Genomic DNA, 22,803 nt, shown 5'->3' on the forward strand with positions numbered 1-22,803 from the left:
TAGTAGTAATGTTTGCGGATATATTAACAAGCATAAGTAGATTATATTAATAGACTGTGAGCAGGAATCCGTCTCTATGAGAGTGATTAGGTCTGTTTGTTTGCGTCGTTCTTTTTTCCTTCCAAAGCCAGTTTCATTTTAAGTACAGAAAGTGATAAAAGGTGCGATTGAAACAGACAGACCCATTGTTATGTAGTGTATATCACAATACCATTCCGTTCTGTCGTAAATTTCGATGAAAATTTTTAATAGTTTTCTATTATCAGACGTATAAAATGACGTCAAAATGTTAAAAAAATATATCTACTTTTTATTATATATATTCCATCTATATAATAAATATATAGATTTTTAAAATTCCTCTTATTAGTAATATCGTGCAATGACAATTTAATAATATATCAGCAGTCTGTCTCTCTATATAATAATTTACTGATTATAGTATATTTATCACAAAAAAGCATTATTAATTGATTTAAAATTGACGAGTTTATAAGACTGACTGATTTGCCTTGAAATACATATTTTCTTATTGTACAGGTATGCAGATTTATCTATTCTATTACAAAGGAAATATACAAGACGATAAAGTTGTAATTATTTTTTGTTCAAAACATATTATATTAACATATGAGTATCAACGCACACTAGATAATTTTCGTGACAAACTGTAATAAAATAGCATATGAAAATATTGCATACATTATAGAAAAATAAACTTTTACGGAAGTTAAATATACAGTGATGGTTAGATGTTTTATTTAGATTTATATTTAAATATTTGCTAAAAATTTTAACTCTGTAGAAAAGTAAAAAGTACTCGTCCTGTCTTCCTAACAGCACTCGGTTCATTAGATGTAGTTATCGTTATTGTTGAACAGGTGCAAACAATTAATAAAGTGCTCTGTAAAGAAAACAGGTAGCTTCTAGTAAAATATATAATTATTTGTTACAAATATACCTTGTTACAAAGTAATTTTGATTATTGTTCCTTAAGCGCGTTCCCTGCGCATTAATCTCTCGCATGGAATACATGCGCATATAATTTTATATTAACTATCGCTTAATTAAAATTGTTTGTACTTTTATCTAACATTAATCTTTTATCTTTTACGCATTTATATGTACATAGTTATAGTGAATTATAAGCCAGATTTGCTTTGTGCAGTATCACAAAATAGTTTACATAATATTCGGAACATCATAAATGAAAATTATATTAAATATTTAAATAAAAAATATCTTCAAAATACACAGTTTTCATTAACACTAATGGTCATATAATAAAATTACAATTATAATAGCAGATAGCAATTAGCAATTATATCTATGTATTATTAACAAAGTCTAACTATTCTTAGTTAATAAATAAAAAAATAATTAAAATAATTTTATTTTATTAAAGTAACAAAAGCAACTCGCCATTAATCGACTTAAATATATAAAGTAAAAATAATTGAACGAAACTTACAAATTTTTATTTAAATATTTATTTCTTTTCAATTATATTATTTTTTCTTTTCTCTTTCCCCTCTCTCTTTTTATCATTAGATAAAATAAAAAATATAATACAATAATACAATCTACGAAAAATTTCTGAATAATTAGTTATTTTAAATTTGCATTTTAATTTTAACGCATTTGTTTAAATTATTTCATAAATAAACTAATAAATATTTTTACAGAAAAAATAATTGGCAGTTTTTCGTTGCTATAGTCTAAAACTAATAATAACCTTAAGTTTGCATCAAAGTTTCATTTTAAATAAAAAAAAAATCTATTTTTTCGTAACAAAAATTTATAAGTAGAAAATGATGAGTTAATCGATGAATTTTGTTTTGAAACTATAATTATTTCATCTCTGATATTACTTGTCAAACAAAACGTACAATGCAAATATGATATATATTATATCCCTCTCTTACTGAATTACTAAATTAGATAAAGAAACGTGTAATTGCCTGATCCGTCAGCCTCGCGGCGCACAGCTGCTAAGTGCTTATTTCCTATTTCATTTCAGATGCAAAGTATCTTCTACCTATGTGCACTTTAGAAGCGTGTCACGCGACTCAGTCGAAGAAACAGTCGTAGTGATACGTTTCACCGTCACCAACGATATCATCCGTCACTACGAAGTTGGTACCGGCTACGAAACAGTAAAACGGATTTTACTCGATATTCACAGCGCACTGATAAGAAAGATAACGAAGCACACACACACACAGTATTTATTCCGTTCACCGAATTATCAGTTACATGGCGATTGTAAAAGAATACTCATCATGGTTCGCGATCGCATGCCCGATTTGCGTGCCGTTAGTATTTTTACTTTTTTTATAATTGTTAGAGAAACGTGTCAAGAAAAAAGACCTTTGATCATTTATCGAGCGTAATGAATCATACAAATAAAAGTTGTGAAAGAAAGATTCACTTTAAAATCAATTCAAAGTTTGTCGCTATTCTCGCTTGCAATTAATGTTAGTCATGCGAATAAACTAAACGAATAATTTTATAGAATTATCATATAAAGTACTATTTTCTCCAGAGCCGAAGTAACAGCAGTACCTTTGGCAGAGGGTTCTTACAGGAAGTACACCTTCAAATAGTTCAGAACAAAAGACTCAAGGAGTTGCTCGACGAAGTACGTATAAACGCCATCGAGTCCCTGTCAAATCGTGTACTTTACACTCTGTCATAACAAATAATTAAAAACTCAACGTATTAATGTAGGCCGAGGAAATACGCGCTCTCATCCATCTTATAGTCGAAAACGTTTCTATCGTCAAAGGCTTACATAATAATATCCTAGCGCATACAAATAAGGGTAAGTCGCAGTACCTGAGCGTAATTCGAGAAATATAATTTATGCATATATGCATGTATGTGTTTGTAGACATACAAAAAGAATTGGAGACTCGCACGTGTACGATCTCGCAAACGGCGTTTCGCGTACAGCGAAAATTACGAGGTAGGTAGGTTTGTACATAGATTTTTTTCATGGACGATGTCGTGTGACTGAGATCGAAAGCATTATTAATTTTCTCTTAAAATTTTACGTCGAGGAGTATCCGATGACACTTCTCGTTCGCGCGAAAATCTTTTCACGCGTGAGCCTCGAGTGGAACAATCACTGGAATACGAATTTAGATTTGGTGTCGATATAGGCGTGCTAGTACAAAAAGTTGGCTCTGGAGGTGGCGTTTGTATCAACAACGATCTTTCCAAATGCTCCGATGAGCTTTTAATTAGCCCATCGTAAGATGTGATTTGCGAATAATTACTGGTATCTACCGGCCTATTGCAATGCAATACTGTCGAAGGAATACGATGGAGTAGAACACGAGGTATCAATCGCTTACATATATCCACTGGTGAATCCTTGTGACTTGTGCTGGGTGACAAACTATCGTTTTTACCGTCATCGTTCTCCAAACTGATTTTATCTTTCAGCTTCCTAAAACGATATATTTATCAACTCATGAAGATAATTTATTATAAAACATATATTTTTAAATCTTTAGATACTTTTTCAAATATTCATAATTTTATTCTACGGAAAATAATTTATATAAAAGCAGAAAGATATATAGTGAATTTGAATTTTAATTTAATATTTAAATATTTAATTTAAATATTTAAAGAAAACGTTAATATATTAAAATGCATAAAGATTCTATTTTCCATCTGTAAAGTAATCCATTTACAAATTGATAATATACCGTTGATAACGATCCATTTCTTTCTCCAATTCAGGATACTCGGTTGACAAATTGACCAGCTGTTCTTTCTCATATTCCGAATAGATCTTGAACAATAGACAATCCACGTTATCCTCCAAGGGAGACTTCAACGTAGCCAGTTTCTTTTTAAGTGTAATTAACGTAGGTAACAGATTGTCTAAGTTGTGTTTCTTCATTGCTGCTATAATGACGTTCGAGGCATTGTTAGGCATACTCGAGGGAATCGAGCTCGTTTCATCGAGTTCCGAGGTCTCGTCCCTGTGTTTCTCAGCGAAGGATGACGGCTGTAAACGATTATTGCTAATTATGAACACCGCGTCTCTCAGGACGCACGCCCCCTCCTCGGTTGTGATGTCGATAGAGCTGTCGTCGCATATCTCACGAAGTATATACTTGGTCAGTTTCACAATCAGTTCAGACTTGGCGGGCACGTCCAGATGTTCCAGCATGAATTCGTAGATGACATTACGTTTGTCTTGATTCGCTTTTCCGGGGAGCGTTAGAAGTTTCCTCTCCTGATCGTGCATTCTGTGTCCGTAAAACGCGATCCGGGAACGACAATTATTGTAGTGGAATATGCTCTCGAGAAATTGTTGGGAAATTAGAGTCTTGTTCTTCATTAATAATCTCTCTTCCACCAGGAAGATCGTCAGTTCGCGAATCATACTGTTGGCGTCCGACAGCATCGTCAGTACGTGAAAGAAAAATGGTCCCTTCATTTTTATAAAATCTTCCAGTAGCAACTGAATGAATATCACCACTATGGCCTCCCTCACAGCCGGATTCGGATCTTTCATGCTGATACACAGATCCGGCAAGTATGGCTCTACAAGAGCGGTAAACCTTATGCAGATATCGGCTAATGCTTTTGCGGCGTTTATCTTTACAGCGGTCCTCATTAGCGAGTCCGAACTGGTTTCCTGACGCATCAGGTTACCGAGTATCGGCGTGACTTCCTTAGCGACCTCGCGATCCCTCAACGCCTGTTGACAGAGAAGAACCACTGCAGACGCCTGTAGACTTTGTATTCTTCTCACTGTTTCCGGTAGTGAATCCCACTGTAGCAACAGTCTTCCTAGAACTTGCAGAGTCGACGGCGAAACCTTGCCGGTGCATAGAAGCGACGCATGACCCAGGGTAAACATGGCTCTCACCTTCTGCGTATCTTGCGTATAATTCTCATTCTCTTCCAATAAGCCCTGGATCTCCGCCTCCGATAGCTTCATCAGTTCCGTCATGTTCGATTCGATCACGTCGTTGCTCTTATCGGCGTGCAAGTATCGCAGTATCTCGCTGAGGATGTCCAGGCAAGTGCTGATCAACTTAAAATTCACTTCGAAGCGGTAAATACAATCGTAGAGATGCTGGTAGAGATTCTCGAGGCGATCGCGTGCCAGGACGGGCCAGGCGTATCTCAAAACATGTAGGACCAAACTCGCGTGGAAATCGTTCTTCCGGATGATCTCCTTATAATCCATGATATACTCGTCTATATTCGGGATCTTCATGTTCTCGGCCAGAGCGGCCAGAAGTATCCACGCGCCTATGGCGTTATCTGTGCCAACGTGCGACTGCAAATTCGATATCACAGACTTTGTAACGGCGCCATTCTTCACCCAAAGGTTGCAGGCTTTCGAGAGATGCTTCTTCATTCTCAGCTTACTCAGCTTATTCAAGACTCTCCATGGCAGGCTGTTCGCAGCATCCGGGACGTACGTAGTGGCGCTTGTTATTCTGTTTATCAATACGTTCCCTAGGCATTCCAGCACCTTTTCCTGCACCTTAGCCTCGATGTCATAGATCTGCGGCACGACGGCTTGCACCCACTCGTCAATTAGATTCGAATCGTGCGGGAACTGTTGCAGGATCTCGGACAGGACGTGCACGGCGAATTGACGCACGACCAGAGCAGGATCTCTGCAACGTTCACTTATAACTTGCGTCATTTTGCTTACAAGTGATGGGAACATGATAGATAAATTCCTCGTAATCTTCAGGACGCTTCTTCGCACCAACGCGCGCTCGTCATTGAATCTGTCCAACAGCATTGCAATTAAAGCACTTGATCCTGGTAGCGGATCAATGTCCTTCGACAGCGCTCCCTTCAACTCATCGAGCATGGAGAATGGTTTGTCCGACGCTGAACTCTCGAACATACTTTTAAGGATGGCTCGGTCGATGTCGTCATTGCAGTCCGAGAACAATGCGAGCGTAGCCATAGCTTTTCCTCTGACCAAAGCAGAACGATCCGTACAACGAGAGACTACAACGGCTACCAAAATCTTTCTTATCTTTGTCTTAAAATCCTCCTTCAAGTCGTCACTGGATAGAGAGGATTCTGTTAAGAGCTTTCCTATAATCTCCTGTGCAAATAATCTATGAGATACCTTACCGCTGTGTGAAAATAATATTATATCCCTGAAAACGCTTACGGCAACATCCTGGTTGCATATATTCAGCAGCTTTATTACAACAGCCGCTTGCTTTTGACGACCCTCCAGTCTCTCCGGACATTTCACCATCAGTTGGTGTATCAAAGTTATAATCCCCTGCATGGTTTCCTGCTCGTGGAGCCTCAATAGATTTTTCAGGAAGTATATAGCCGCCTCGTGGACGATGGCTATGGCTTTCGGTTGCACATTCACGTGATGGAACAGCAGATCCGGTAGCATGTATTGAGCTATTAGCATTACAGTCAGAGCGATAGTCCCGTGACTACTGCTACATAATTCTTGCAAAGCCGCATATGCGTTCCGCGACAAAGACGCTATTCTATATTCGTCGTGATATTTAACGTATATCTCCAATCTTGTAATATCCAATAGTGCGCGTACGGTAACGTCCAAGGACTCAGCGTGTTCCTTAAAGCGAAACGATCTCAGCATGGTAACAAGATCAGAAATAATTCTATCTAATCCGCGTGCAAGCCTCGACTTATCAGAATGCGACAGAATACAACGGTCCGGCAGTTCATCGTCGATACCGAAATTAATCGCGTCCGTCTCTCTACCACTTATAACGGAGGTGAACAAATTTTCCGACATCCTCAGCGTCTCGATCGCCTTCTGATACAAATTGGGATGATAAATCTGAAATGCGTTACTGCCTGGTATCGTCAGAAGCATAAGATACAAACTTGTGGCCTCGAGACAAGCCTGCCTGGCGTCGTCGTCGGTCTCGGCGTGCTGACCGGTCTTCATTACGTAACCCAACATGGCAAGTAGACCGCGCACGTTGATGTCCAGGATCATCAGAGCCTGCCACGAGAACTCGGAAGCTGGCTCGCGCTCGTTCGCGGTGAGCCATGCCTTCAGAACGAGACGGGACTCGTGCAGCAGCAGCCTCGCGTCCTCGCTTGCCAGGTACTCGAGACACCCGTCGGATGGCTCGTCGTAGACGATGAACTCGGCATCCCAGATCGACTTGACCCAGTCCTCGCCGAGGACGTCCAGCTGAAAGCTCTGGAACACGCGCAACGACTCCATGGCGCGCCGTGACGAACTCACGCTTCAAAACGCAGCGGCTGCTATCATCCGCGTCTTACAAAGCGCGGCATCCGCGGATGTAAACATAACCTCCACTTATCGCCACCGATAGGGGCTCGGCGGGGTTTCAGGTTATCATTTTCTGTATGCGCATCGATAATGACTTTACGCTCCCGCTTCGTCGGTACGAGTGGCTCGCGGATGTCTTGAGAAATTTATCGGGGAACATTTCGTTTATCGAAACGAAATGCGCGAGACGAGCCACGTCCATGTATAATGATGTATGAGCGGGAAACTGAATGACCAATCATCCGTTCATCTTAAGTCGTGTGTTTATTCATCTTCTATATATATATATATATATATATATATATATATATATAGAGCGATACAGTGCGCACAAGCATATGTGTAAGCATTTTATATATATATATATATATATATATATATATATATATATATATATATATATATATATCAATCAAGATTGGATAGAAACAAGAAAGTTAAAAAGTTAATAACTTAATTAATTTCAAATGAGCTAGTACTTAACTTCGACTATTTATTTTTTAAAATATGTTAACTTTAACTTTTGCCCAAGTTAAAATTTTTTGTTTTGTGTTTTATAACTTCATATGCTCCATATTGTAATTGTTTTATTGTTTATAATAATCTAATCTTTTTAAAAATTACATCATTATAGTTAATATAGGATTTAATTGTATTATTATTATTATTATTATGTTAGTTATAATGTTAGATAAAAGTTAAATAATAATAGTTAAATAATTGTAATATTTTTGAAATTTAATACAAATTTAAATTTCTTAAATATTGACTCAATGAAAAAACTAAATATAGCTACATAGATAAAATTTTAATATAATTTATTTAGATTTGTACGTTTTTTTTTATTCATACAATGTTCGTTTAGATTTATATGTATTAATTAGGTTTATATTCTTTATAGAAATGGGAAAAGATATCACTGTTATTGATGATTTGACTATAGTTAATGCACAAGATGGACCAGCATATACAAGAATCAAGATGCTACAATATACAACTATGTTACAGTTATTTTCCGAGATAATGGAGAATTATAATGCCTCATTATTGAAGTATCATGATAAATGCCTCTTACTCTTGCAGCAGCAACGTACATTACGTGCGTATTTATAAATTATCTTATTTGCAAAAGATATATGTTTTTTATATATCCTTGTAGCACATGTATTTATATGCATTTATCATTTATATTTCCAATTATATTTTATTGTAAGCGCATATCACATATAGATTATAATTAAAATATTGTTTTTTATTAATATATATACATTTATTACTTGTTAAATAGTAAGGCGGCAAGTTACGAGTGTTGAACTGGAGGATATGCTTGATGCTCAAGAAACTAGCTTATTTGTTGATAACGTAAATATAAATTTATCATTTATCATATTTATCGGAAATCTTTTTATATTTTAATGTTCAATTAATTATTCACAGATTTTAGAAGATAGCAAGATAGCAAGACAACAATTATCAGATATAAAAAGTAGACATAATGACGTTCTAAAATTAGAAAAATCTATCACAGAAGTCAGAGATATGTTTGCAGAAATGGCATTTTTAATCGAGAAACAAGTGAGCATAAAGGCTGTTAATAACAAAATTATATTTTGTGAATTACATAATGCCAAAAAATATCAAAGATGATATTTAGAATTTTTTTTAGGGGGAACAAATTAACAATATAGAATATTTTGCTAATAAGACCACGAATAACATCGATGGTGGACGCGTTCAACTCGGACAGGCAAAACACAGAAATCATAGGAGTAGAAAGGTAAAGTATTAAATATTTAATTCCTTCGTTTATCACTCAGTATTATTTTTCGAAGGATAATGTGAATTATTATTTTTACAGCGAAAAATCAAGATTTGCATTATTATTAGTGTAATAGTGATAATTTTTCTTTTATTTATCATTGTATCTCTTTAAATATTATAAGACATGTTATGAGTACATTTTAGTCAGTATTTTAGTGTTAACGTAAATAAAAATTTTACGTGCATATAATAAATATAATTATTATTTCTTATCAACATTATTATTTTTTAAACTTAATTAACTTAATTAACTTAATAAACTTAATTATTTTTTCTCATAAACATACCTTTCATAATAATTTACTAGTGCTTTTGCACTGGGTCTTAATTTGTAATCTGTAGTACATATAAAAAATATTTCAAGTATCCCATCATATTCCTTACCCAAATCGATTGCAGGTAGAGCTGGACGCGTACCTATAAAATCAGATTTGTATTATTTCAATTTACTAATTTACTCTGATTTAATTAAAGTGATAAATAATAAATGTTTCAAATGTTATAATGAATTACCATATTTATTAAATCTAGTCGGCATTATCTCTTTGATAAAAGTTACACTTTCGTTCATGCTAACATCAGAATTATCAAGTTGATTATCAACATTTGTTGTATCTTTCTCTGACTCGTTCAAGAATTCATCTGGATCAAAATCTTCACAATGAGGTGGTGTCAAAGCTATCATTTCCCAAAGCACAAGACCATATGTCCAAATATCAGCAGCACTTGTCACTGGTCCACTTTCTGCAAGAGAAATTCAAAAACAAAAATTTTTGAAGAAATTTTAACTGAAAATCAAGAGATGGAAGTAGAAATAAGATTTCTGAAAAATAACGTGATCTTAAAAATCATGAATTGAAAAGTTATTATCATAAAAAGGGAGAAAAAGGGAGAATTGTTTTGTCAGGAATTGTTTTAACATATAGCTAAACATATAAACAAACATACCAGATATAATCTCTGGAGGGTTCCAACATTCTGTTCCAACATAAGAAAAATTGCCCTTTGATGTATCCATTTCCAAAGACTCCGTCAAAGGTAAAGAACTCCCAAAGTCGCACAGTTTGACTGTATTGAAATTGTGAGATACCAAAATATTCCAACTTTTAATATCTCCATGTAATATGTGCGCAGTATGATGTAGATATTTCAATCCTTTTGCGATTTCAAAACCGACTTTTAAAATATCCTTAGCTGGGAATGGTTCATCTTCTAACTGTTCTTGTCTTTCCTCAATTTTATCACCTAATTTATGATAGTAATGTTAATACGAATACAAGTATATTTTTAAAAAATGTTCAAATTAATCAGCCTTGCAAATACCAAGTGACATATCCAATGCTTCCATAGCCAAGCAAGGCTTTCCATCTGCTCCCTTGGTAAACGCTCTAAAACCAACAATGTTGGGATGATTCAATTGTCGAAGCACATCAGCTTCTAATCGAAGACGTCCTTCATTTGCATCATTGCATTTTCCTTTTAACCATTTTTTTACTGCCCAAGGTGAACGTATCGAACCTACTTTAGGTGATCTTTCCAACATGTATACTCCAACTCCTGCCAATAGGTGTGCAAATAAAATGTTTCTATATATTGATTCAAACACAATAGAATTATAATTCTAGCAATATAATAATGCAACTCGTTCAATTTTTTTTTCTTTGTTAAATAAAAAAAGAAACTTTCCAAGAAATGTTAAGAATACAGATATTATTTACATAATCAATTATAAATCAATTTACTCGCTGGTTAAATTAATTAAAATTTGATCAAAATTGTCCTAAATAATTTGTTTACAATTTGACCATAATCACGTTTCATGTCACAAATATGAAAAAGGAATGAAAAAGGAATGAAGTACCCACCGGTGCCATAGCCTATCTGTTCCAGAAAAGGCGAAGCTGGTATTTTTATGGGCGTATTTAATTCGGATCTGTCCGTCACCCGCTTGCATTTTGCCTTTAATGGTGTACTGAATTCAGTCATGTTACCGAGAGAAATCGAAAAGAACAAAGACACGAAGGTGAGCAACGCGAACGAAATACGAAACGTTCGGAATAACCGTTGCTTTTTCAAACAATTTGAATTTCGTTGAACTATGCGCAAGCGCGTTTCGCGCAGCTGCGTTCGAGAAAAGAGAAAACAGCTTTGCAGCTGTCTTTGATTGGTTTTTGCCTTTAGTTTCTCATGGATCTAATGTATCAACCAATCATATTGAAGAATCTTGCAGCAGTGCAAAGTTGCTTTTTCTGCTAATGCAACTATTGAAAAAATAAAGGAGAGAAAAATAGAAAAAAAAATTGAATTATACATATAAAGTTTGTTTTCTATTCCTGCACTGAATTAAAACTTTCTATTTCGCTTTTGTTAAACTTCAAATATAAATCGATTTTATTTTAAACACTAATTCAACTACAGAAAACAGATTAATGGACTGACCCAGCAATATACAAATATAACCTAAAGTTAATATATAAGATGTCTTTACTAATTGCAAAATAAATTATATAGCTAGAAATTGATAAATTTTTCTTCTATCGATGTAGATTAATCTCGATTTACTTTTTATCTTTTTCTAATTTTTATTTCTATTTCTACCAATGTAGATTAATTTTAATCTTGGTTGAATTTATTCTTTATCTTTTTCCAACTTTTAAAATAAAAAAAAAAGAAAAACCGATTTTAGAATTAATTTATATTCATTGAAATAAATAAATATCAAATATATAGAAATAATAAGTATAGAGTAATAAATACTAAAAATAGAAAACAATAAAAAGCAGTTAAACTAGCATTGAAGTTAATTTAAAGAAATGAACATTTACCGATTGATGTCCATTTTCATTTTGTGCAGATTAAATTTTAAATCTCTTATTAAATCTCGATTTACTTTCTTTATCTCTTTTTAATCCTTAAAACTAAAAAAAGATAAAAGATAAATAAATTCAAGATCAATATTAATCTAGATTCACGATGTAGATTGACGTCAACATCGATTTAATTTTTACTTTTTTATCTTTCTTAGAAAAGGTAGAAATTAAAGTATAAATCAAATCAAAATTAAAATTCATTTCATCTTTGATCTTTTTTTTTTTATCAGATGCGTGTTAACACAACGGGCGATGATTGGCTATCGCCAGTGCCCTCCGGGTTGCCAATCGTCGCAAAATATACAAAATACCCTGATCCGCGATCGCTGTGGTCGCCGTTGGCAGCTCTTCGAGCCCGTCGAGCAGTCGCTCGCTTCAAAAGAATCGAAGCAAAGATGGACTCCTAAGAGATTTTTATACACATCACGATCGACCCGGAGGCTTTGGGATATTCCGCCGTTAAATTCTCACCGAGGCACGCCCGGAGGGCCAACGTTCTTTTATGATCACGCTCGCGGGGTGTGAACGATGATCGTGCAGGAGCCAGTGCAGGTAAAAAGTGGGCAGGGGAGAAGAGAGGAGAGAGAGAGAGAGAAAAAAGTGTTGAATTTATTGTTGGACCTCATTGCCGCTGTGACATGCGAGATTTTTGCATTTCGGGCCGCATCGCACACGTTAATCGCCGTCAACGGCTTTGCTCGAACGATTCCGTCGCTTCGGCAGGAAATGAAAGCAGACGTTTCAAAGGCAGGAACATCCTCTCAGGCACAGTTCTTTTGCATTCCTTATCTATCCTTCACTAGTGCACGGCTGTTTGTCTTGCCACGAAGGAACGTGGCTATGAAAATTGCGATATTTCATGAATTTTTGGTAGATACTCATTTGAGAATTGAATACGGCAGAGGAATATTGTCTCTGAGGATGACTTGTGATTGTGTGAACTCTACCAGATTGTTAGAAAATACCTAGGTATTTCGCGCTTGCAAATTATGATTGACAATATGAATATTGTACAAGTCAGATAAGCAAGATAGTGGGATGTTCATTATTTAGAATTGAATGTGATAAAATGCATATTCTATCTTATCAATTCAACGATTGAAGCAATATTAATTCTTCTATTAGAATTTTATATGATTTATAATGCTTTATGTACTTTATTGAAATAATGTTTCTAAATATACATTTTATAGACTAGTGACTAACATAAATATATTTATACATGATATGTAACAATATAAGGAAAAAAACCTATTCATATATGTTATCTAATATTAAAGTCTACAAATTTAAATAATATTAAATATACACATATTGCTTTGTAACAGGCATGTGCCTTACTGTTGTATTAATACTTCTTGCTTTTGCCAAACTTTAAACTTATATTTATTATGTTTAAATGAATATATAAATAGTGAGATTCAAATAGGAAGTGGATAATTAAGCATTACTCAATCAGGATTTTTAGTATCTTATTAATGTTTTAATTTTTTGAATTTATTGAATAAATATATTTAATAAATATATATAAGTATGCAGTTTGGTTATAAAGAACAGATATATATTCTCCTTTGATTATCTTTAGTGTATTGCTTATTTACTTAACAATATTGTATATAATAAAATAAATTATAATAAGATAAATGTTGAATTTTCCAATTGTAGGCAGCCATATGGCATTGTTTGAATCATTATGCTTATCCAGATGCTATATTCTTGGCAGAACGATTGTGTGCAGAAGGTAGGACTGTATACTTTATTGATTCCTTTTTATATTTTATTATAAAAATATATATATATATATATATATACACACATATGTACATATGTATACATATTGATATTGATACATTGTACAGTGGATACAGAGGAAAGTTTGTTTCTTCTGGCAACATGTTACTATCGCTCTGGTCAGATTAGGCAAGCTTATGCCTTATTATCCCAAAAGGCACCTAGTTCGGCACAATGTAGGTTTCTACTAGCAAAATGTTGTTATGATTTGGAAAAGTAAGTAACATTGTATTGATCTGTGTACTCTTGCATGTGCAATTTTTTATATTAACATATAAAAATTTTCTAGATATGCGGAAGCGGAGGCTGCGATAATTGGCGGATATTATAAACAATTGAAGAATCTGGAAGAGATTATAACTCAATTTGGAGAACAGGCATGTTTCTCCCTACAGATAATAGCGAAAATTTATTATAAAATGATGCGCACTGCAAGAGGTAATGAGGCACATAAGTTGGCTTTAAAGTTGAATCCTTTTCTTTGGCATTCGTTTGAAGAGCTCTGCAATGTCGGCGAAAAGGTTGATCCTGCCAAGGTTTTTCAATTAGATAAACTAGATTCCTTTGCCATGTGCCATGGTACCGCATCTACTCTCAACTATGTCACCGAACCAGATCTTATTGTACCTGGAAATAATGCCAACAGTACACCCATATCGAACGGCACTAATATGTACGCATATTTATACAATACAATAATATGAATTCTTTTTTATTTTCATTTTTTATTTTCAAAATTTTTATTTTCAATTTTATTTGTATCATAGAACACCCGTGACGACAACGTCAACGCTGATAAATGGCGGCCAGATGCCTCCGGCACGATTGTGTTCCACTATCGAAGAAACCCCACAAAACGCGCCAATTCATTACAGCAATTGCTCCTCGATATCTCCGAGGACCAAGCTGTCGCGTTATCGCAGCATGTTCAGCAATTCTATGAGCCCGCTCACCCCCAGCTTCGGTATCTTGCCGCTGGAAAACAACACGCCTGAGCCGACGATTCCACCCTCACATACGACTCTTACGGAAGCCAATGATCAAAAGAGCTTGGCGAAACGCGTTAGTAGTTTAAGAGCTCATGTAGGGGTGAGTGCAACCTCTCAGTTCTACAATGCTTATAACAATTTAATGCTTTCGCGATTGAAAAACCAAATCTTGTTTCTTTAGCAATTAATGTCGAGGAAAGAAACACCGTTGCAACAAGGCAAATCGGTATTTTCCCAATCAGGCAATACAAGCAATACTGCCAATATTGTGACAGTAACAGCAGCTAATCCAACTTCACCTCCGTCACCGACATTTCAAGGCACCAACGTTAGACGGTCATCGCGACTGTTTAGCCATAATTCAGTAAAAGTACAGCTTTTCGTTTTTTTAATTATTATTATGCCGATTTTATGGTTGACTGATAATTTGAATATGACCTGCATATATTTCAGGAAAACAATAAGTCACCTAATAGAAATAAATTTGCAACTCCGAAGTCTCCGTCTCGGAAGACGAAGGCGAGGCTATCCAAGGCGAATTTGAACAAAGCCAACTTTGAATTAAATGAGAGAAATAGGAATGAAAAAGAGAAGAGTGAAACAATCACATCAGAGAAAGCTGTGGCTAATGCGAACGCACTCAATACCCAGAATAATAATATTCATTCTGGGATCACATTACAAAAGCAATCAGCAGGTACGTTAATCGTTTAATTAATTTCGATTCGACATCGCTCTCCTGTTATGATAATTAGAATGTTTTGCTATTTTTTAGAAGGATTGATGTCTTTATTACGAGAATTAGGAACGGCGTATCAGTATTTGAGTCAGTTCAAATGTACGCAAGCTGTTGAAATTCTAAGTTTATTACCGACGCAACACTATAATACAGGCTGGGTACTTTCTATGCTGGCTCGTGCACATTTCGAAATGATGGATTATAAAAAAGCTGCCAGGTAAAATAAATTTATATCATTGCTATTAGAGAAATCTATTTTGGCACTTATTCGCATCTATAATGAGATGAAAAGTATAATAAAAAACATTTTGCATATACTATATTTTTTAATTCTCTTTCATTCGCTTAATGTTTTCGTGCAGTTATTTTGCCGAAGTGCGACAGTTAGAACCACAGAGAACAGAGCTGATGGAGATTTATAGCACTGTCCTGTGGCATTTGCATGCGGAAGTACAATTGTCTACGCTTGCTCAAGATTTGGTTTCTCAAGATCGTAATTCAGCGGCGGCATGGTGCGCCACAGGCAATCTTTTCTCGGCGCAAACGGAACATGAAACAGCGATTAAATTTTTCCAAAGAGCTATTCAGGTATTGCGCGTTCATTCCTTCATAGCACTAAAATATAGCACAACAATATATAAATAATTTTGTATAAAATATGTACAATTATTTCTCGAAATTGATATATGATTCTCTAATTATTTGTCAGGTGAATCCTAATTTTCCGTATGCCTATACATTACTAGGACATGAATATGTTTTAACTGAGGAACTAGATAAAGCAATTACTGCTTTTCGTAATGCCATTAGACTTGATCCCAGACATTATAATGCATGGTAAAATATATATTTAACTAATTTTATTTAATTTTTATTTTATTTCTTGATTTTATATAAAACTTTTCTTTCCATGTTATTGAAGGTTCGGGTTGGGAACGATATTTTCGAAACAAGAGCAATATAGTCTAGCTGAGTTACATTTTAAACGGGCCTTACAAATAAATCCGCAGAATTCTGCGCTAATGTGCCACATAGGTGTCGTGCAGCATGCCCTAAAGAAAACCGACCAGGCGTTAAAGACACTAAACACAGCATTAACTAATGATCCAGATAACACTTTATGCAAATTCCATCGTGCAAGCATTAACTTCTCCACTGGTCGACATTGGGAAGCTCTTAAAGAATTCGAAGAATTAAAAAATATTATTCCCAAAGAATCTCTAGTCTATTATTCGATAGGAAAGGTAAAAGATCGGTTAAGCAAGCAATAAAATCTTTTTTACTCTAATTTATATAAATGCATATTTGATTTCGAAACAGGTGCATAAAAAATTAGGTAATACGCATCTTGCATTGATGTACTTTAGTTGGGCAACAGATTTAGATCCGAAAGGAGTTAATAGTCAAATTAAGGAGGCTATATTGAGTCCGGGTCAGGGAGATGACGATTCTCCACCGACACAATCAGGTATTATCCGATAAAATATATCAAAATATAATAAAATCTTAATTCTTTAGAACTTAGAAGATTTGAGAATATTTACATGAATATATTATTTGTTACTTTATATAACTATATAATAAATGATTTGTAATATCTTATAAATATAATATAATAATACAAATAATAGTTTATACAACTAAAATATTATATTCTTGTAGACGAACAGCAAGCACAAAGTAATTCACATTCAATGGAACAAGATATCGAAACCAACCGAGAAGGAAGTGCCGCGCCTCTTGCCGGAAACGTCTCTGTCGAGCCTCATGCCGACGATAGCGACGATAGCTTATGAAAACGATACATGAGAAGATTTCCGTGAAAAAAATATGAAGCTTTATCCTCGATCATTCAAATTATTTCTCTTTCTGATGATGATCTAGCTTTGATTACTGAATTGATAAAATCACTGATGCGGGGTTATGAATCTAAAGTGAATGATTAACATTTTTTTGCAAATCAGTTGAAATTGATTCGGTTAAAAGGGATTCGGTTATGTTATTTTTTTCGCATGAAATTCTCTTTTTATCTTACACGAATCCGAAGTTCTTATATACATGGATGTATTTGCGACAATATAAGACTCGCATGTCGTATCCTTCGTCAACTTGTACATTACGCATTCGCCTCTGTATATTTTTTTACGATTGCTCGATCTTTTGTATTTCTTCATGCGTTCTTCAATAATCTCTTGTGCCTCGTTCCGTCTCGCGGACTAAATATTGTATCAAGTCAAACGTGATACTGATGTGAAACGTAAAACGAAAAATTTACAAAGCTAATGAAGTTTGATTTCTATTAAGCTTGATTAGAATAATGAAGGAAGAAGGAAGAGAATGAGTAATTTAATTCTCGTTCGCGGACGAAGCATTAGAGATTGTTATACGGTTGAGTAGAACTATCATGTTGCGAAAAGAGATGAACGAGTATAATCATAAGTATGTCGTACATATAGTTAGGTAATATAATTAATTAATCGTTCGTGAATAAGGAGGAAGAGTCTTGTGTAAATGTAAATTATTATTACTGTGTATTTACCGCTATTATTATTACTATTACTATTAGCGCTACCATTATGCTATTATTATTCGTATAATTATCATTGTTGATTTAGTGATTGTGAAGATATCGTTGGTCGCTCAGCCTCGGAGCGACCACAGAACAATCGTGCAATTCTTGTCGCGAAGATCCCTTGATCCCATCGATCGAACGTACGAATCCGAAACACCGCGACTGCAATTTCGGTGGTTCAGTAATTCAGCGCGATTATATTCGGTCTTCGATCTCGATTCGATATCCGGAATTAGCATAACTCGCCTCGCAAATGTCTATATATATATATAGAAATACTCGTCGGATTATATTCTTAATAGTGCTGGACAGAATTTATGATGTTTACGGCGTCGGTCTTCGTATCGATATTAAGTGTACAATGCAAATTGTGTCGTTATCCTCGAATTTCGTCGAATTTCCCGGACTAGAAATTGCAATTGTTACACTCCCGAAGGAATAAGCGTATAAATATATACGTTTTCTTTAATTTCAAATGAATTAAGTTATGATCTTTGAGCTTGTATCGTTACGCGTGACTGTAACATTTTATATTGTACACGTAATTAAACGAAAGACACGTCACGGAAAAAAAAAAAAAGGAAGTTACAGACAAAATCGTCGACTGTGAAATGCGTCTGTGTGGTGCACGCAGATACCCTCTTATTTCTCTTCCGCTCCTTTGTATCTCTATCCTTTCCAATTTATTTATTTATTTATAATTCTCTTTTTCTTCTCTCGCGTTCTACATTCATCTCATGTCTTTGGAAGGAAAGGATGAGAACGAAGAGTTCTCTTTTTGCATGTAGCGAAACGGTGTCTAATTGTTATTTATTATTTCATGATCCTCGTGCGTTTATTGTTGAGCGGAAATGGAATCGCAACCAAGTATCTTCCAAAGATTTTAGGAAATACGCGTATGTATGTGATGTCTGCTCGCCTTTATCCAGCCTCCGCGATACAGAAACCGAGAAGGTTCGATCGAAGTCAACAATCGCTGCCGTGTTACTCGTTACAAAGAGGTGTATGCGCAAAATAAAGGCCTGCACTTTTTATGAAATGCTGTTTGACGATCTTACTCCTATCCTCACATCTCTAACATATTTATCGAAATTTATCGATAAATTATTGAGAACGGTGAACGGTTTCCGCTATAAGTCGCTCTAATGATTTTTCAGGCGAATTTAAAAATAATTTTTAAAGCTTAGACGAGATAGAAGTGTGTTAATCATTTGTAAGAAAAACAGTATATATTTGCAGCGATGCGAGATAACGTCGGATGATTGCTGATACGAAAACATTGATCGAGGGGGGAGCGAGATGGTGGACGTCGACCCGCGGGGTCGTCTCTTTCTCATCTTCTTCTGTTTATCATTCTTGTTGCTGTTGAGAAGAACGACAGTGATTCGCTGATCGAAGTGGTATTGTGATCGGATCGATGAGGCGAGCGGACCGAACGGTGAGCATGACCCTGCGAGGATCCAGAAGGGACTCGGATGCCGTGCTGCTCAACTTTGGTCACAAGGAACATCTCTTCAAGTTCCTCGTAATCGGCGATTACGGTGTCGGTGAGTCATACGAGATTATTGATTGATAAACGGTCGCTTCTGTACTATTTTCGAATCACAGAAATACAAAATTTTCTTACGCGATAAGATATCCGATAATCTTCTTTCATCCGTTTCTTCTTCGGTTTCGGATCGATTATTCGAATGTCAATTCTCTAAACGACGCGGTGTTGATCCGCGAAAATTATAAACAAATTCTTTATCAAAATTTTCAGAGTCATTGCGGAAGAATTTAACGCAAGATCTCTCTTATGAGAAGAATTCAAAAGATTCGAGAATCTCTATGACAAGAGTTTTATACTTTTACAGAGATAAATAAATTATAAATATTTTATTCTATCATCAGAAATAAATTATTTATATTTCTATAAAAATATACATAAATTGTATCGTTCATGCATCTGTAGAAATTATTTATTTCAGGCAAAACTGCGCTGGTCAGAAGATACACGGAAGGTAATTTATCGCGATTTATCTTCTGTTTCTCGATCGTCGTCGGCCAGAAATCGTCTGACAAAAGATTCTCGTTGAATATCATTAAACATCGTTTTGTCGCGATCATAGACAAGCGGATTGCACATTCCGCGGGCACGTGCATTTGTCGAAAGAGGATAGAAATGCCCGCAAGCCGGCTTATCCGTTTTAACGATACGTGCGTCAAACTGCCGCGCCGCTGCAGCTGCGACTACAACGATAATCCAAACGTCACCGGTGTCACCGCACACTCTCGAAACTGTCTTTTCCAGGGAAGTTCTCCTCAAATTACAAGATTACCATAGGCGCCGATTTTGCGATAAAAACGCTCGATTGGGATCCGCACACTAAAATAAACTTGCAGCTATGGTACTTGTAAATCATTATTTATCTATCTTGCTTATTATTTTGTCATGCTCGAGGGTTTTTTATTTATATTTTATGACCTTTAAGGATTAATTTTAATCTCTCAAGATATAACTATACCAAAAAGACGGTTTTGCTGAAATATCTAAGTACTATTTAGCTAAATACTGATTTGAAGACAATTTTTGTTGGACCAAAAAAAATTACATAAGATGTTTAAGCATGATGATAATATTGCAAAAAATGTCAATATTCTAACAATTTGAACAATCTATATAATTATTTTGACGATTCAATAAAATTATTTTCAGATCTATGTTTGACCAAATTTTTGATGCTTCAGCAAAAACTTTTTTTTTGTGTATATATAGAAAACAATAATTTAATTCAGGATATATATATTTTAGGGACATCGCCGGTCACGAGAGATTCGGATACATGACAAGAGTTTATTATAAATATGCGTAAATATGATTTCAACACGTCTCTTTTTATTTAATCTTTTTATTCGATATTGGTCTTTGTTTTTCGTAGCAAGAACGATTTTGCTGAAGTATTTAAAATTTGATTAGATGTATGCAGATATGAAAATAATTCTATTGGGTCATCAAAATAATTATTCTTAAACATGTCTATTATATTGTAAAAGTTTTTAATATTTTAATAGACTAAAATAATTTGTGATTGTTATAAATTCTAATAGAATAAAATAATTTTAGAATATATATTTTTGATAATCAATTTGGACGTTGAACATAATTATTGTTTATGGCTCATCAAATATTTCCAGATTTGTATCAAATTTTTATTTACTTCAATAAAATTGTTCCTTTCATGTATTAAAGATGCTAATTATCATATGTAAAAATACTTTGTTGCAATTTAATAAGTAAGTCGAGATGAAGCTAATTCCTTGATTGCAAAGTTTTACGAATTTATTTATTTTTTTTTTTTAATCGACCGATGTCTTCATTAATTTGACCCGCACGCAGAGTGGCTGCGGCTCTCGTGTTTGACATCTCACGCGCGGCGACCTTTCAGTCGATGAAGAAATGGCTGAACGATCTAAGGGAGAAGGTTACGCTGCCGGACGGTTCGAGCATACCGGTGGTACTTTTGGCGAACAAATGTGACATATCAGTCGCCGTAACTGATGAGCAGATTTCCAAGTTCTGCAGGGAAAATAAGATACACGCTTGGTACGCGACTTCCGCAAAGAACAACACCAACGTCGGTAGGTGGATGATCGCGCATAGCTTATTTAGCAAATTATCTTTCTCATTTGAATTTCTATTTCTTCAAAGGAATTTATATAGAAAGAAAACGGTTCTGTTGAAGTATCTAAAGATTTGTCTAGATACAGATTTGAAAATGACTTTGTTGAATCATCAAAATCATAAATAAAACATTTTTACGATATCATATTTTAGCGTTCTGTATAATTATTTTTATGATCTGTCGAATTTAATTTTAAATTTATATCTGCTAAAAATTTTGAGCCACTTCAGAAAAATTGTTTCCTCTACATATATCTGTATCTAAAAATAATTATTGAACCATCAAAATAATTATGCAGGTTCAAATTAGTTGTTGGAATATCAAAATTTTTGCAATATTAGCATCTTGCGTCCGACGAAATTAATTTGAAATCTTATTTGACCACATTTTTAGATACTTTAGCTGTTAGTTTCATGTACTGTTTACTTTATAATTGTATTTATCTAAAAGAAAATTCTATAGTTCTAAGAAAAAGGAAGAGAATCGTTTGAATATAAGCGGCAGTAGAGATACTTTTACTCCGAACATTCTTACAATTTATAGATGTTGGTAGGAATCATACCGAGAACTGATTGTGCATGTTATCTAAATTTGCAGATGCAGCTATACGTTATTTGGTAGAGAAGGTGTTGAGTGCAAAAATTGATAACGATATACACGATTCGATCCGATTACAGCACAAGAGCCTATCGAGTCGCGAAAAATCTATTTGCTGTAAATAGAACGACGTAACTAAGTGTCGATGACCATCTTAAAATTGTCGAGAGTACACATCAATGGGATCAAGCGAGATATCATCCAACACGATGCTTGCAAAATGATCGTATACAATGAAACTGGATGCGAAAATATCTTATTGAAATATTTATGTTATTGTTATTTTAATATATTTGTCTTATACGATAATTGTCGTTATCATTATTGGTTTCACGCCAATAACAGTGTTTAGTGAAAAGTTTTCTTTATAAATTTATATGTCACGTAATAAATCACGCGTAAAAAGACAACTATGATATCTTACTATGACTATCCCTTAAATCCAAATTAAATCTGAAATAATCT

General features: G+C 34.5%; 5 protein-coding genes across 10 annotated transcripts; 3 read left to right on the forward strand and 2 right to left on the reverse strand.

Annotated features, from left to right (window-relative positions):
* Positions 1-2: 2 nt before the first annotated feature.
* On the reverse strand, positions 3-7,509 carry LOC105426180 (condensin-2 complex subunit D3-L). Of its 2 annotated transcripts, none has more exons than XM_011637288.3 (2): positions 3,720-7,509; positions 3-3,454 (listed from the first exon to the last, which is right to left on the reverse strand). In XM_011637288.3, the coding sequence occupies exons 1-2, from the start codon at positions 7,223-7,225 to the stop codon at positions 3,034-3,036; spliced, it is 3,927 nt and encodes a 1,308-aa protein (XP_011635590.2). In that variant the 5' UTR covers positions 7,226-7,509; the 3' UTR covers positions 3-3,033. The 2 variants fall into 2 exon arrangements, with proteins under 2 accessions (XP_011635590.2, XP_088931253.1); XM_089075127.1 differs by having other exon boundaries at positions 3,311-3,450.
* LOC105426181 (syntaxin-1B) lies at positions 1,962-9,314 on the forward strand. 3 transcript variants are annotated; one of them, XR_016138835.1, is made up of 9 exons: positions 1,962-2,315; positions 2,546-2,641; positions 2,731-2,824; positions 2,894-2,968; positions 8,196-8,393; positions 8,583-8,656; positions 8,732-8,869; positions 8,938-9,071; positions 9,153-9,314. XR_016138835.1 is itself a non-coding variant. In XM_089075136.1 (9 exons), exons 1-9 carry the CDS (start codon positions 2,283-2,285, stop codon positions 9,225-9,227), a joined length of 894 nt encoding a protein of 297 aa, XP_088931262.1. In that variant the 5' UTR covers positions 1,962-2,282; the 3' UTR covers positions 9,228-9,314. The 3 variants fall into 3 exon arrangements, 2 of the variants coding, with proteins under 2 accessions (XP_088931262.1, XP_088931263.1); XM_089075136.1 differs by having other exon boundaries at positions 8,961-9,071; XM_089075137.1 differs by lacking the exon at positions 9,153-9,314 and having other exon boundaries at positions 8,949-9,071.
* On the reverse strand, positions 9,172-11,208 carry LOC105426183 (lymphokine-activated killer T-cell-originated protein kinase). Its single transcript, XM_011637294.3, has 5 exons — positions 10,981-11,208; positions 10,439-10,672; positions 10,064-10,360; positions 9,629-9,859; positions 9,172-9,532 (listed from the first exon to the last, which is right to left on the reverse strand). The coding sequence occupies exons 1-5, from the start codon at positions 11,099-11,101 to the stop codon at positions 9,381-9,383; spliced, it is 1,035 nt and encodes a 344-aa protein (XP_011635596.2). The 5' UTR covers positions 11,102-11,208; the 3' UTR covers positions 9,172-9,380.
* Positions 11,209-12,320: 1,112 nt separating this feature from the next.
* Positions 12,321-19,115, forward strand: Cdc27 (cell division cycle protein 27). Of its 3 annotated transcripts, none has more exons than XM_011637296.3 (13): positions 12,321-12,537; positions 13,651-13,726; positions 13,845-13,992; positions 14,066-14,449; positions 14,544-14,865; positions 14,947-15,135; positions 15,219-15,462; positions 15,541-15,721; positions 15,867-16,092; positions 16,214-16,341; positions 16,427-16,748; positions 16,825-16,972; positions 17,167-19,115. In XM_011637296.3, exons 1-13 carry the CDS (start codon positions 12,514-12,516, stop codon positions 17,298-17,300), a joined length of 2,526 nt encoding a protein of 841 aa, XP_011635598.2. In that variant the 5' UTR covers positions 12,321-12,513; the 3' UTR covers positions 17,301-19,115. The 3 variants fall into 3 exon arrangements, with proteins under 3 accessions (XP_011635598.2, XP_088930985.1, XP_088930986.1); XM_089074859.1 differs by lacking the exon at positions 12,321-12,537 and adding an exon at positions 12,562-12,750; XM_089074860.1 differs by lacking the exon at positions 12,321-12,537 and adding an exon at positions 12,562-12,750 and having other exon boundaries at positions 14,544-14,838.
* Positions 19,116-19,254: 139 nt separating this feature from the next.
* On the forward strand, positions 19,255-22,748 carry LOC105426184 (ras-related protein Rab-32-like). Its single transcript, XM_011637295.3, has 6 exons — positions 19,255-19,623; positions 20,047-20,079; positions 20,370-20,466; positions 20,871-20,927; positions 21,456-21,697; positions 22,339-22,748. Exons 1-6 carry the CDS (start codon positions 19,494-19,496, stop codon positions 22,461-22,463), a joined length of 684 nt encoding a protein of 227 aa, XP_011635597.1. The 5' UTR covers positions 19,255-19,493; the 3' UTR covers positions 22,464-22,748.
* The last annotated feature ends 55 nt before the right edge of the window (positions 22,749-22,803 follow it).

Source organism: Pogonomyrmex barbatus, unplaced genomic scaffold, assembly GCF_055798465.1.
Source record: "Pogonomyrmex barbatus isolate J1 unplaced genomic scaffold, ASM5579846v1 scaffold18, whole genome shotgun sequence".
NCBI lineage: Eukaryota > Metazoa > Arthropoda > Insecta > Hymenoptera > Formicidae > Pogonomyrmex > Pogonomyrmex barbatus.